At 41.3% G+C, this 14,955-nt stretch overlaps 1 protein-coding gene across 16 annotated transcripts in view; it reads left to right on the forward strand.

Annotated features, from left to right (window-relative positions):
- The window catches only part of NCOR1 (nuclear receptor corepressor 1), a gene marked incomplete at its 3' end in the record, with an annotated part of 233,555 nt that overhangs the window by 46,144 nt on the left and 172,456 nt on the right, over positions 1-14,955 (forward strand). For all 16 annotated transcript variants that reach the window (XM_080680923.1, XM_080680927.1, XM_080680921.1 and 13 more), the window contains one exon: positions 12,488-12,621. In XM_080680923.1, coding sequence (XP_080537049.1) covers positions 12,488-12,621 — 134 coding nt within the window. The remainder of the gene's footprint in view (positions 1-12,487; positions 12,622-14,955) is intronic.

Raw genomic sequence — 14,955 nt, forward strand, 5'->3', positions numbered from 1 at the left:
TTGGGATATTTGTCTTAGATCTGTGAAATATGCTGTTGGTATTTAAATAGGGATTGCGTTGACTCTATAGATTGCTTTGGGTAGTATGGTCATTTTAATGATGTTAATCCTTTTAACCCATAAATACATTATATGCTGCCAGTGTTTTGTATTTTTTTCTATTTCTTTTTTCAATGTCCTATAGTTTTCTGACCTCGTTTGTTAAGTTTATTCGTAGATATCTTATTTTATTGTTGTTGCAATGGTAAATAGGAATTTTTTTTTAGTTTTAGTTTCTCTTTGTGAGAGTTCATTATTGGTGTACAAAAATGCCATCTATTTCTGGATGTTAAGTTTTGTATTCTACTATTTTGCCAAATTCATTTATTAAATCTAGTAGTTTTTTGGTAGAGTCTTTAGGCTTTTCTGTGTACAGTGTCATATCATCTGTAAATGATGACAATTTTACTTTCTCCTTTTCAATGTGGATGCCTTTGATTTTTTCTTGTCTGGTTGTTGTGGCTAGGATTTCCAGTACTATCTCTATATATCTATATATATAAAAGGCTAAGTGATTGTCCAACTGGCTGGTATCTATGATGTGCATTGATCACCAGGGAGCAGATGCTTAATGCAGGAGATGCCAAGCTGTGGTGATTTGGCAGCAGCGGTTCTTGGGTGATGCACCCCTGAACCAGAGAGGAGGGAGCCTGATTCTTCGCCGGGTCGCACGACTCTACCTTGGGCCATGGATTATGTTGTTCCCAGGGCACTGTTGGCCCTGAATCTGGTTTGCTGCACACTTGCATTTGCATCCCATACCCTGTATGACAGCAACTTTGCAGAGTGCCCTCTTGCAATCCTGGACCCCTTGGGGAATATTGGAGAGCTGGTTTCGGCCCAATACCCACAGACCAGGCCAAGGGACCCCACCTGCTGGAGGGACCCCGCTCACTCTGCAGACGCCCTTCAACCTGCAGCGCCGCTCCAGGTGTGGCTGGCCAGGGAGAGACCGTGGGAGGTTGGCTCCAGGGCATGTCCGGCCCCTCTCTCCCAGTCTCGCCCCGCCAGCCACCACCCAGGACTGCCTGCATTAGTCTTTGCACCAGAGCCAGCACTTCAAGCCAGAAGACCCGAGCATGAGTTTTCTTTCTTGTTCTCCCCCCCTGTCCCCCGCCCTGTTCACTCCACAGACGCCGTTCAAGCCACGGTGCTGCCCCAGGAATTATAATTAATTTCCTTTCAGTGTACACGGATCCATGCACCCGGCCACTAGTGTTGAATAAGAGTGGTGAAAGTGACAATCCTCTCTTGTTCCTGTTCTTAAGGAAAATGGTTTTAGTTTTTGCCCATTTAATATGATGTTGGCTATACGTTTGTCATATATGGCCTTTATTATGTGGAGGTATGTTTCCTCTATTCCCACTTCCCAGAGAGTTTTTTATCAAAACTGCTGCCCTGGCTAGTGTGGCTTAATGGATAGTAGAGTGGTGGCCCATGCATTGAAGGGTTCAATTCCCGGTCAAGGGCATGTACCTATGTTGCAGGTTTGATTCCTGGCCTGGGTGAGGGCGTGTGCAGGAGGCAACTAATTGATGTGTTTCTCTCTCATCGATGTTTCTCTCGTTCGATCCCTCTTCTTCATTTGATTCTCTCTAAATATCAATGGAAAGAAAATATCCTTGGGTGAGGATTAACAAAACAAACAAACAAAATGGTTGCTGGATTTTGTCAAATGCTTTTTCTGCATCTATTGCTATAATCATGTGATTTTTATCCTTCATTTTGTTTATGTGATGTGTCACATTTATTGATTTACGAATATTGTAATAGCTTTTCATTCCAAGGATAAATCCCACTTGATTATGGTATATAATCTTTTTTCTTAATACATTTTTATTGATTTCAGAGAGAGAGAGAGAGAGAGAGGATGAGAATCATTGATCGTCTGCCTCCTGCATGCCCCAAACTGGGGATCGAGCCTGCAACCCAGGCATGTGTCCTGACCAGGAATGGAACCGTGACCTCCTGGTTCATAGTTGATACTCAACCACTGAGCCATGATGACTGGGATGATCTTTTTAATGTATTGCTGGATCCGATTTGCTAGTATTTTGTTGAGGCTTTTAGCATTTATGTTCATCAGGAATATTGGCCTGTAATTTTATTTCTTTGTATTGTCTTTATCTAGATAATGCTGGCCATGTAAAAAGAGTTTGGAAGTCTTCCCTTCTCTTGATTTTTTGGAATAGTTTGAGGAGGATAGTTATTAGTTCTTTGAATGTTCTGTAAAACTCAACTGTGAATCCATTCAATCCAGGACTTTTGTTTGCTGGGAGTTTTTTGATTATTGCTTCAATTTCATTACTAGTTAAAGGCCTGTTTAGGTTTCTGATTCTTTCTTATTGTGTTTTGAAAGATTGTATGTTTCCAGGCACTTGTCCATTTTGCTTAGGTTGTCTGGATTATTGGCATGTAAATATTCATATTATTTTCTTAGAATCCTTTGTATTTCTGTGGTGTCAGTTGTTATTTCGCCTTTTTCATTCCTGATTTTATTTACTTGGGTCCTGTCTCTTTATTTCTTGAGCAGTCTGGCTAAAGATCCAATCTTATCTATCTTTTCCAAGAACCAGCTCTTGGTTTTATTGATCTTTTGTATGTTTCTTTTTAGTCTTTATGCCATTTATTTCCCTTTGATATTTACTATTTCCTTCTATTTCCTCTAGAATTTTCTTGTTTTCTTTTTAATTCTTTTAGTTGTAGTGTTAAATTGTGTATTTGAGCTTTTTCTTGTTTCTTAAGGTAGGCCTGTAATGCTTTGAACTTCCCTCTCAGTACCGCTTTCACTGTGTCCCATAGATTTTGGGCTATTGTGTGTTCATTTTCATTTGTGTCCAGGAAGTTGTTATTGCTTCCTTTATTTCATTGGTAATCCATCCATTGTTTAATAACGTGCTATTTGGCCTCCATGTGTTAGAATGTTTTTGAGGTGTTTTTTTTTAATTGTAGTTGATTTCTAGTTTCATACCATTGTGATCTGAGAAGATGCTTGATATGATTTCAGTCTTCTTGAACTTGTAAAGACTTACTTTGTGTCCTAATATGTGATTTATCTTTGAGAATGTTCCAGGTGCACTTGAGAAGAATGTATATTCTGCAGCTTGGGATGAAATATTCCCAAATATCAGTTGAATTCGAGTGTGTCATTTAAAGTCACTGTTTCCTTATTTATTTTTTGTCTGGAACATCTATCCTGTGATATTAGGTTTTTAAAAAATATATATATTTTTATTGATTTCAGAGAGGAAGGAAGAGGGAGAGAGAGATAGAAACATCCATGGTGAGAGAGAATCATGGATTGGCTTCCTCCTGCGAATCCCCCACTGGGGATCGAGCCCACAACCCAGGCATGTGCCCTTGACCGGAACTGAACCTGGGACCTTTCAGTTCGCAGGCTAACGCTCTATCCACTGAGCCAAACTGGCTAGGGCGATTAGTGGGGTATTAAAGTCCCTTTCTATGTTGTCCATAATTCCCTTACATTCTTATGTTTGTAAAAGTTTTTTTCTTTTAGCTGCTCTAACTCAGTGTTTTTTTCCTACCATGTCTTTCAAGTTGCTGATTTGATCCTCTGCTTTATTCAGACTGCTTTTAATGCCTTTCATAGTATTCTTTTTATTTTTTATTTTTTAAAATATTTTTTATTGATTTCAGAGAGGAAGAGGGAGAGATAGAAACATCAATGATGAGAGAGAATCATTGATCGGCTGCCTCCTGCATGCCCCTCATTGGCATGTGCCCCTGACCTGAATCGAACCCAGGACCTTTCAGTCTGCAGGCTTAAGCTCTATCCACTGAGCCAAACCAGCTAGAGCTTCCATAGTATTCTTGATAGCAGGTATTCTTCATTTCCAGCTGGTTCTTATTTATGGTTTCTATGTCCTTTTTTTTTTTTTATGCTGATGTAATTTCTATTAAGTTCCTGGTATTTTTCACTAAGTTTCTTGAGCAAACTTAGAACCATTACTCTGAACTCTATATCTGATAAGTTGCTTACCTTCATTTCACTTAGGTCTTTTTTTTTTTTCTGGAGGTTCCTCCTTTTTCATTTGGTGGTTGTTTCTTTATCTCTCCCCATTTTAGTTGTCTCTTTGTGTTTGCTTCTATGTATTAGGTAGAACTGCAGTGACTTCCAGTGTTTGTGGGGTGGCCTTTTGAACTCCTGAGCTGTTGTTCTAGGAGTGATCCTTTTGTGGGTTATTTGGGCTCTCTTGTTGTAATTGGGTCTTTATAGTTGTTGTCCCCATTCATGGGTGGAATCTCCTCTCAGGCTGGCTGACTGTGAGGTTCAACACCGATGACAGTGTGAGAGCTGTTGTACAGTGCTGACAGGACAATACAAAACAGAAATAAACAAAAGAACCCAACAACTACAGCAAAAACAACAATAGAAAAGAGAATTAGGAAAGAGAAAAAAGAATAGTAAAGGGAAAATAAAAAATAAAAAGAATACTAGAAAAGGGGAATAAAAAATATTATGAAAGAAAAGAAGGGGGAGAAAAAATAATAAGTAATAGGAAAAGGAAATTGGTAAAAAAGAAAAGAAGAAAGAGAAAACAATTATGAAAAAGTAAAAAGCACAGAAAGATAAAGCAAAAGAAAGAAAAGGAAAAAAATAGAATCTCTATATATAAAAGCTTAAGCGACCGTTACCACTGGTCGACTGAATGACTGGTCGCTATGACGATGCACTGACCACCAGGAGCTGCCCCCTGGTGGTCATTGCACTCCCACAGCCAACTTCCTGGGGCTGTCCAACCTCCCGCGGTCCCTCCCCCTGGCCAGTTGGCCCCGATTGGCCTCGATCGCCGGCCAGGCCAAGAGACCCCACTCATGCATGAATTCCTGCACTGGGCCTCTAGTAAGAATCAGAAAGAGGCAAATAAGAGGTATGAGAGAAATGAGAGAAAAGAGAAAAGTAAAAATAATACCAAAGTAATAGAAAGGAGAAAATAAAGGAATTAGTGGGAGAAAAACAAAACAAGTGGACTTCGTCAAGGCAGATTTTACTTCCTTCTAGGATTCCTCTTTGAATCCTCTATGTTGTCTAAGGCTCACTGTTTTGTATGTCGATTTTGGGCCTCCTGGGGAGTAATTTTTTGTTAGAAAATGTTAGAAGCTGTCCATGTTTGGCTCTCGGCACCCTGTTCAAAGCTTCAAGTGATCCACTGCTTGTGGCTGCCTCCACTGGGCTTGCCTACCCACAGGAGGGGCCAAGCTGAGCTCTTAGGCCAGTTTTTTAGTAGCACAGGGCCTTGAGGCAGGTCAGCAAATGTTCAGATTTCAGGGAAGATGTTGAGTATGTTCCCCTTCCCAGAGCCACTCTTCTGAGTTTGCCCTGGAATATTACCATGACCTTCGCAGGACAGAGCCTCTCAGACAGGTTAGTGGGGTCTGCCAGAAGCCAGAAGTTTCTGTCAGCTCCGTGAGAGCGAAGTGCCAGCCGGGTTCCTGGAAATTTAGGGGGAATGGCTCTACTCCAAAGCCAGTCACTGATCTACCTGAGACTGCTGCCTCCTCAGGAGGGGTCAAGATGCAAGGTGGAGTCCAGGGAATTCCTTAGAATGGGGTGAGCTGTATCATCTGGGGCAGGCTATTGCCTTTCTCCAGGCTTCTCCTGTTGGCAGGGGCTTGCACTTCTCAGGGAAAATGGCTGCTGCAGTATGGGGGGAGGTGGATGACCCAGCGCAGGTATCCCGGTAGCCGCCTCCGCATTGATTCTCCCCAAATCCTTCCACCCCAGTCTCCTCAGGCGACGCCATTCCACACTGCACTCCCTCCACAGAAACCTAGGGTGAGTGGCTGGGAATGAAAATCCTTTGTGCCAGCCCTTTAATAAAAGTGCCTTTGTCTACAGGAGCCTCAGACTCTTCCTGGCAGATAAAAGCCCTGGTACTGGTTGCTGCATAGGCAGCTGTTGCCAGCTCTGGTTGTCTGGATTTGGGAGCTAAGCCTGGGGTCCAGGCCTCTCCTCTCTGGGTGAACCCTCCTCACCCTTGGCCCTGCCACTCCTGGGAACTGGGCCAGCCCCTCTCACAGCCCTGCCTGGGTTCTGCCCTTCCTTGTTTAAAAGTCTCTTCAGCCAGTCTTCAGCTGGTAATTCTGGGTGAATATTCCCCAATCTACCTTAAACTACTCCCTCATTCAATGTCTTTGAGATCTGTTGTGATGTCATTCTTCATGTTAAATGTCCCTCCCTCCTTCTTTTTTCTTTATTAGCCTAGCTAGAAGTTTACCAATTTAATAGATTCTTTTATTTGGTTTTATCCATTTTCACTACTTTATTTCATACCCTGATTTCTGCTCCATATTATTTTCTTGCTTCAATAATTTCACCCATATATATCTTTTCTAAGACACCTTTCACTCCTTTATATATAGTCAGGTTTCCTTTTGGTATCTTTTTTTTTTTAAGTTCAGGTCTTTTGATAATGGTCTCTTTCAGCTTTTGATTACCTTAAAAATTTCATTTCAGCCGAAACCGGTTTGGCTCAGTGGATAGAGCGTCGGCCTGCGGACTGAAAGGTCCCAGGTTCGATTCCGGTCAAGGGCACGTACCTTGGTTGCGGGCACATCCCCAGAAGGGGGTGTGCAGGAGGCAGCTGATCGATGTTTCTGGCTCTCTATCCCTCTCCTCTCTCTTCCTCTCTGTAAAAAATTAATAAAATATATTTTTAAAAAAAGTTCATTTCAACTTCATATTTTTAAGAACATTTTCACTGGATACAGAATTCTATATTGATTATTATTATTATTTTTTAAAATATATTTTATTGATTTTTTACAGAGAGGAAGGGAGAGGGATAGAGAGTTAGAAACATCGATGAGAGAGAAACATCAATCAGCTGCCTTCTGCACACTCCCTACTGGGGATGTGCCCGCAACCAAGGTACATGCCCTTGACCGGAATTGAACCTGGGACCTTTCAGTCCACAGGACGATGCTCTGTCCACTGAGCCAAACCAGTTAGGGCTTGATTATTATTTTTTTTACTGTTATTTGTAATCCTCACCTGAGAATGTATTTTTATTGAGCTAGAGAGAGAGGAAGGGGGAGAGAGAAATAGTGGGAGGGAGAGAGGAAAGCTGGGAGAAAGGGAAAGAGAAATATTGATGTGAGAAAGAAACATCGATCAGCTGTTTCCTATACACACCCCAACTGGGGATTGCCCCCTAGGTATGTGCCCTGATTGGGAATGGAAACAGCAATCTTTTGGTGTACAGGACAATGCTCCAACCAACTGAGCCACACTCAGCCAAGGCAGTTGGTAATTCCTCTGGTACTTTATCTTATTTTATTTTAAAATATATTTTTGCTCTAGCTGGTTTGGCTTAGTGGATAGAGTGTCGTCCTGCGTACTGAAGGGTCCCAGGTTCGATTCCGGTCAAGGGCACATACCTGGGTTTCAGGCTTGATCCCCAGTGGGGGGGGGGATGCAGGAGGCAGCTGATCAATGATTCTCTCATCATTGATGTTTCTCTCTCTCTCCCTCTCCCTTCCTCTCTGAAATAAAAAAAAATACACACACACACACACACACACACACACACACACACACACACACACACACACACATATATATATATATATATTATGTGCCTTTGACTGGAATCAAACCCAGGACCCTTCAGTCCATTGCTCTATCCATTGAGCCAAACTGGCTAGGGCTCTTTTAATACTTTAAATAAAAGATATGTCATTCTTGTATTCTGGCTTGATGGTTACTGAAGTCTTTGGTCATTCTTTGTTTTTTCATATCTAAATATTTTTTTCCTCTATTTACTTTTTTGTTGTTGTTGTTGTTAATCCTCACCTGAGGATATTTTCCATTGATTTTTAGAGAGAGTGGAAGAGAGGGAGAGACAGAGAAACATTGATGTGAGAGAGACACATCATTGGTTGCTTCCCACTTGAGCCCCAACAGGGCTGGGGATTGAGCCTGCAACCGAGGTACATGCCCTTGACCAGAACTGAACCCTTGACCCTCCAGTCCTCAGGCCAGTGCTCTATCTACTGAGCCAAACCAGCTAGGGCCTTCTTGTTACTTTTAAGATTTTTCTCTTCATCATCAGTTTTCAGCAATTTGATTACGATGTGCCCTTTTGTGTGCTTTTTAAAATGTATATGTCATTGTCTTTCACTGAGCTTCCTGCTTCTAGACTGTGGATTTATAATTTTCATAAAATATGGGCAATTTTTTTAGTCATTATTTTTTGAGATATATTTTTCTGTCTCCTTTCCCTCTAGATTCTTTCTGAGGTACCAATTACTCATATTTCATATTACCTTAAGTACAAGTCACTGGACCTCTGTTCATTTTAAATTTTTTTAAAACCATTTGCTTCATTTTGCTATGGCTTCATGCTCAATGACTTTCAGCAGTTTCCAATTTGTGAAGTTAGTTTATCCAGTGAAGTTTTTTTGCAGACATTGGATATTTTCTTTTTGTTTAAAATATGAACACTGAATTTTATACTTTTTAGTGCTTGCTTTTGTTGTGTTTATTTAAAGAAAGTTGGATTCTTTTTGGTAGGCAATTAAATTACTTTTGAAATTTATTTTTCAACTCTGCTAGGGCAAGTCTTTTTTTTTTTTTTTTTCAGTTATTAAAGGCATTTAATAACAGACTAGAGGCCCTGTGCATGAAATTCGTGCACTTGTGGGGAGGGGGTCCCTCAGCCCTGCCTGCGCCCTCTTGCAGTCTGGGAGCTCTCGGGGGATGTCTGAATGATGGCTTAGGCCCGCTGCCTGTGAGCCCGGCTTCTGGCTGAGCCATGCTCCCCCTGTGGGAGTGCACTGACCACCAGGGGGCTGCTCCTGCATTGAGGATCTGCCCCCTGGTGGTCAGTGCGTGTAATAGTGATCGGTTGTTTTACCGTTTGGTCAATTTGCATATTAGCTTTTTATTATATAGAATGCTTGCAGTTTGTTGACTTTTTTGAAAAAAAAAAAGTAAACTTTTATTACAAATTAAAAATGAGATTCTTAAAAATCTTGACCAGATATGAAACAATTTTAAAACTTTTGAAGGTATATTAAAATAAACCAGGCTTTTTAACAAGACAAGTTTGTCATTACCAAAAAGAGACATTGAGGTAAAAATCAAAAAACCATGCTGTATAGATAATGCAGCTAGTTCTAGTTATCTGGTCAATGGGCAAAAAGCAAGTACTTCCTTACTGCTGAAATTTCATATTCATTTCTTCTTGTTGAATGACTAATTCAGATGATGGTATATAGCCAATGGTAAGCCAGCATTTATTTAGCTTCACTCCACTTAGCCTTGGGAGCAGATGAATTCAAAGTTGGTGGATCGGCTGCTTTTGTCTCTTTGCCACTTTTGGTTTAGCAGGGGTCCTCAAATTTTTTAAACAGGGGGCCAGTTCACTGTCCCTCAGACCGTTGGAGGGCCGGACTATAGTTTAAAAAAACAACTATGAACAAATTCCTATGCGCACTGCGGGCCCGGGACGAGTCGGCTGCTAAGCAGGACAGGCAGCGGCACCCGGTGGGCCGGATAAATGTCCTCGGCGGGCCGCATGTGGCCCGCAGGCCATAGTTTGAGGACGCCTGGTTTAGGGTTTTCTGGGCATCTGTGTTGGTAATTGAAGTTGCTGTGGTACCGTTGAGGTGGCTGCTGACCTTGAGTCTCATCTCCTTGATTTCCCTTATCTTCTTCATTGCCATACTTTCTAAGCTGTGTTTGGAGAGGAGGGCCCCTGCCAAGTTGTGGTCTATAGCCCTGATACACTGGTCTACCTTATTCTCTTGCACCCTGGTTGTCAGCACCTTACATCACTTCTCCCTGCACCAGGGGGTTGGAATACTGTGATCAATGTCTATTGGGTCTTTGCATGTAGTAAAGTGGGAAATGTCACCTGCTTTCAGTCTGGCACTGTTAGGCCTGGCCTTTGGGAGCACTCTCTGATGCTTCATGCTTTTCCCCACTCTCACCATTTCAGTAATTGTGCTGGTAAATGCAGGATGACCCCTGCATTGTGGATAGCATCTATAATGGTTACTTTCTGCTGCATATTTACTGCCTTGCTCTGGAACTTCACCAGGGCCTATAATATTTGCTGCCTCTGCATCCTTTTCTTCAACAAAATCAAACTCCATTGCCTACACTGCGAAGGTACTTTCTGGGGTTAGTCTTCTTTATGACCATTTTATTGTTCCCAAAACCTTAGTTGTGGCAGCACTGAGGGTGGGGCAGGCTATTGCTGGGTCTCTACCTCTCTGCTCATGGTTGCAGTGATGATGGTGACTAGGGCTGGCTGCATCAGCTGTAGCAGCTCCTGGGGTGTGATGATAACTAGGCCAGTGGCAACCATGGGACAGCTTAGGGTTCTTTAGGGTCTGCTCTCCTTTCCTAAACTACTTACAGTAGTCTTTTAAAAACATTTCTTTAAATTGATTTTTAGAGAGAGGAAAGGAGAGGGAGAGAGAGAGAAAGAGAGAAACATCGATGCGAGAGTGAAATTTTGATCTGCTGCCTCCTGCACACCCCCTATGGGATTGAGCCTGAAACCTGGGCATGTGCCCTGACTGGGAATCGAACCGGCAACCTTTTGGTGCCTGAGACGAGACCCAACCAACTGAGTCACGCCAAGGGAGTATAGTCTTTATCCACTTCCAAACTTGTCCTTTTTGGGGTGTCTACTGAATGTCTGGTATGTTCAGTGAGATTTCTTCCTTCTGACTGGATGAAATTTGAACCACTTCTGGTCCTGTGTGAGCTCTGGGAATTGTTTGTTTTGTAGGTTGTCCTATAACATATAGTAGTAAAAGCAGTAATGATATGATAAATACACAGCCTGTATAAAGTAGAAATAATGTATGTACAGTGTAGTTGAACGTATTGCAAAAGACTGATTTCTCCTAAAGTATAAGATAACGAAACACCATGCTTTGTACACCAATCAATCCAATCAATCAGTAAACTTTCCATTTTATCCATTCCTGGATACCAACTAAAAGAGACCACTTTATACTAGCAAAACAAATTGTAACTTTGACAGCTTTCAAGATTCTTATCTCTCTTTGTGGACACAGGCAAATTCAGCACATACACAATGTCTTTATTTTGTTCACCACCATCATAATACTTATGTCCAATTTTATGCCAAGCATAACACTTTTATGAGTTCTTACACTTTTCTGATAACCTTAGGAGACATCTTGCTAACAGATGCTCAAAATAAATAGAGATAAAGCACAGGTGCTTACAGATGCAGTTCAAAGCAATGGCTACTTGATGCTGAGATGCTAAGGTAGTTCCCTTGGAAGGAGCGTGGTGAAGCCAGTCTTGCCTCTCGGGGTGCACCGCTTCTATAAGGGCTCACGGCAAAACAAACACTGAACATTTGTTTCACTTTTTGCTTTTTTGTAAAAGCGAAAATCCTCTTTGGATTTCTTTTGGTTAGTGAAAACATGTACTAATGTAGCTCTTTTGTAAAAGTGAAGTAGTATAATTCGAACTTTTCAGAAGTGGGGGATACCTGTATACCACATTTTGTTTGTCCATTCATAAGTCAAGGGACCTTGGGATTTGTTCTCCTTTTTTGCTATTGTGAATAATGCTGCTTTGAAAATTTGTGTGCAAATTTTTGTGTGTAGACATATTTTTTTTAAATTATTTTGTGTATATACCTAAGAGTGGAATTCCTGGAAAATTGCATTTTCTTTTCTTTTTTAGTAGTGAACTTTTATTGATTTCATAGAGGAAAGGAAAGGGAGAGAGAGAGATAAAAACATCAGTGATCAGAGAGAATCATTGATCGCTGCCTCCTGCATGCTGCACACTGAGGATCAAGCCCACAACCCAGGCATTTGCCCTGACTGGGAATCGAATTGCGACCTCTTGGTCCATAGGTTGATGCTCAGCCACTGAGCCATGCCAGCCAGGCAAAGCTTTTGCATGTTTAACAAAAAGACAATGAAAGAGAAGTAGGAAAACAAACATAAAACCACCCACCTAGGAATGATGGAAAAACTATTACTCTTAACCTAGCAGGTTGGTTCTCTGGACTTCTGTTTCTTCATTTGTAAATATACATAAATTTAACTGGATGGCTTTTGTGACCCTTTCAGCTTACTGATTTTGAATTTAAGATTGGCATACTTTTTAGGATTTCATATTGAACACATGAGTTTGAGATTTTACTACATGAATAATACAGATTGGAAATTATTGTTATTAGAAGAATGAATCAAAATTGGACACAAAATTTAATTTGAATTCCTTTGAATGACATATACTTAAAATGTTTATTGTTTTAGGTTTTGGAGAAAGAATTAGATAAGTGAAGGGTTGAAATCATCAGTGCCATTTCTTTCCATACTCAGTGGCCCATACCTGCCTTCATGCCTTTATATTTGCTTTGATTTCATGATGCTTTTCACTTTTTGGTTAATAATTAACGTATGATTATTTTAACACTAGGAATTTGCAGTCCCGGATTATCGTTCTTCTCATCTTGAAGTCAGTCAAGCGTCACAGCTTTTGCAACAGCAGCAGCAACAACAGCTTCGCAGACGACCTTCCTTGCTTTCAGAATTTCACCCAGGTTCTGACAGGTAATGGGGTTTCTTTTGTTTCTCTCTAGGACTGAACTTGTGAAGTGTGCCTACTTCACAAGTGTGTTAATTTCTTTAATTTTTTTTATTTTACAATTTTATTAACCAAGCTGTGACTGGTCATTTAAGTTAGTGTTTTGAGCTTGTTTTTATTTATCTTTTGGAGTTGTTGTAATAGTTGAACAAACTCTTAAAATTTGTTCCTACAGTTCAGAGTTAATGCTGTGTATTCAAACGTCAGGTAGACCTACGCTTGAATCCTGGTCAGCAGTGTGGCCTTAATCACATTATATAAGGTGGGGCAAAAGTAGGTTTACAGTTGTTTGTATGGAATATAACACAACAATTAATAAAAATAATGCAAGAATAGCCGAAACCGGTTTGGCTCAGTGGATAGAGCGTCGGCCTGCGGACTGCAGGGTCCCAGGTTCGATTCCGGTCAAGGGCATGTGCCTGGGTTGCGGGCACATCCCCAGTGGGGGGCGTGCGGGAGGCAGCTGATCGATGTCTCTCTCTCATCGATGTTTCTGGCTCTCTGTCCCTCTCTCTTCCTCTCTGTAAAAAATCAATAAAATATATTTTAAAAAAAAATAATGCAAGAATAAACTATATGTACTGTGTAAACCTACTTTTGCCCCACCCTGTATAAACTGGTGTTCTCAATTTAGGCTACTTATTAGAACTGCCTAGGAGCTGTTTTTTTGTTTTTTTTTTAATGCAACAAATGTTTATTCTTGGTCACACTACATGGTTTTTTATTTGTTTATTTTTAATCTTCACTGGAGGATATTTTTCCATTGACTTTCAGAGAGAGTGGAAGAGAGAGGGAAAGACTGAGAGAAATGTCAATGTCAGAAAAACACATCGATTGGTTGCCTCCTGCATGCGCCCAAACCAGGACCCGGGACAGGGAGGAGCCTGCAACCAGAGTACATGCTCTCGATTGGAAGTGAACCCAGGACCCTTCAGTCCGCAAGCCGATACTCTATCCACTGAGCCGATACTCTATCCACTGGCTAGGGCTGTCTGGGAGCTTTTAAAACTTGATGCCCAGCACAGCTGGCGTGACTCAGTGGTTGAGTGTCAACTTATGAACCAGGATGTCACCGTTTGATTTTCGGTCATGGCACATGCCCAGGTTGCAGGCTCGATTCCCAGTGTGGGGTGTGCAGGAGGTAGCTGATCCATGATTCTCTCTCATATTGATGTTTCTGTCTCTCTCTTCCTCTCTGAAATCAATAAAGATATTAAATAGATAGATAAATAAACAAACAAACAAATAAATAAATAAAACTTGATGCCCAAGTGTCATTTCAGAATACAAGTTCCCTTGAACAACAAGTGTTTGACCTGTGCAGGTTCACTTATACACGGGTTTTTTTCAGTTGACACTTACAGTTCAGTTGACGACCGCAGTTCAGTTGACCTGCGTAGTTCAAATCCCGGTTGTTCAAGGGTCAACTGGCTATTGGGACTCTGCATATGCGAGGGCCAACTTAAGTTATAGTGGGTTTTCTACTGCATGTCCTAACTGCTGTATTTGTTCAAGGGTCAACTTAATTAAATCGGTATCTGGGGTTGGGCCCAGGCCTGCCATGGGCAAACTACGGCCCGCGGGCCGGATCCGGCCCGTTCGGCTGTTCTATCCGGCCCGGGGAGCCGAAAGAGCAGAGGGTTCTCTTGCTCTCCCCTCCGCTCCTTCACCAGCAGCAGTGTTAACATGGCAACGTCGGGAAACACGGCCGCAGCTCCTTCTTCTGAGTGGGCGGATATAAATCATTCAGTAGAAGGAACAACCTCTCAATCTTCCTGAGGCTCCTTGTAATGCCCGTGGAAGCGTCCCCCGACATCACCCTGGGAATGCGTAGACACGTTATCGTGGTGATGTAGGGAGACACGCCCCTGGAGAGCATAGTATCAGAGCATTAGCTAAAAAGGAGACCAACAACACTGTTCCCACTGAAGTTGATGTTTTAAAGACCAAAAACCTTTCAACCCAGTCTACATTGCCATCTACATCTACGTCCCGGGCATAATTTGGAAGTTGCACTAAAGAAAATGTTTAATTTACTGTTTATACATTTTGTTCTTTTCTATTTGTTTTAGTTTTAAATTATTTTATTATATTTAAGTTTAATTTGAAAGGCTTTTGTACCTTTCCTTTGTTAGGCAATTTTATTTTGCCTTTGCCATCTTCAATATAAGGTATGTTATTATCCCTCCATTTTTTGAAGTTTCAAATTATAATAATTAGTGTTTACATTCTTCTTGTTAAAATGTTTGAAATGAATAAAACTATTGAAATAAAAAAAAAAAAAGACCGTACCCTTTTAT

This window comes from Plecotus auritus (assembly GCF_963455305.1).
Source record: "Plecotus auritus genome assembly, chromosome: 7".
NCBI lineage: Eukaryota > Metazoa > Chordata > Mammalia > Chiroptera > Vespertilionidae > Plecotus > Plecotus auritus.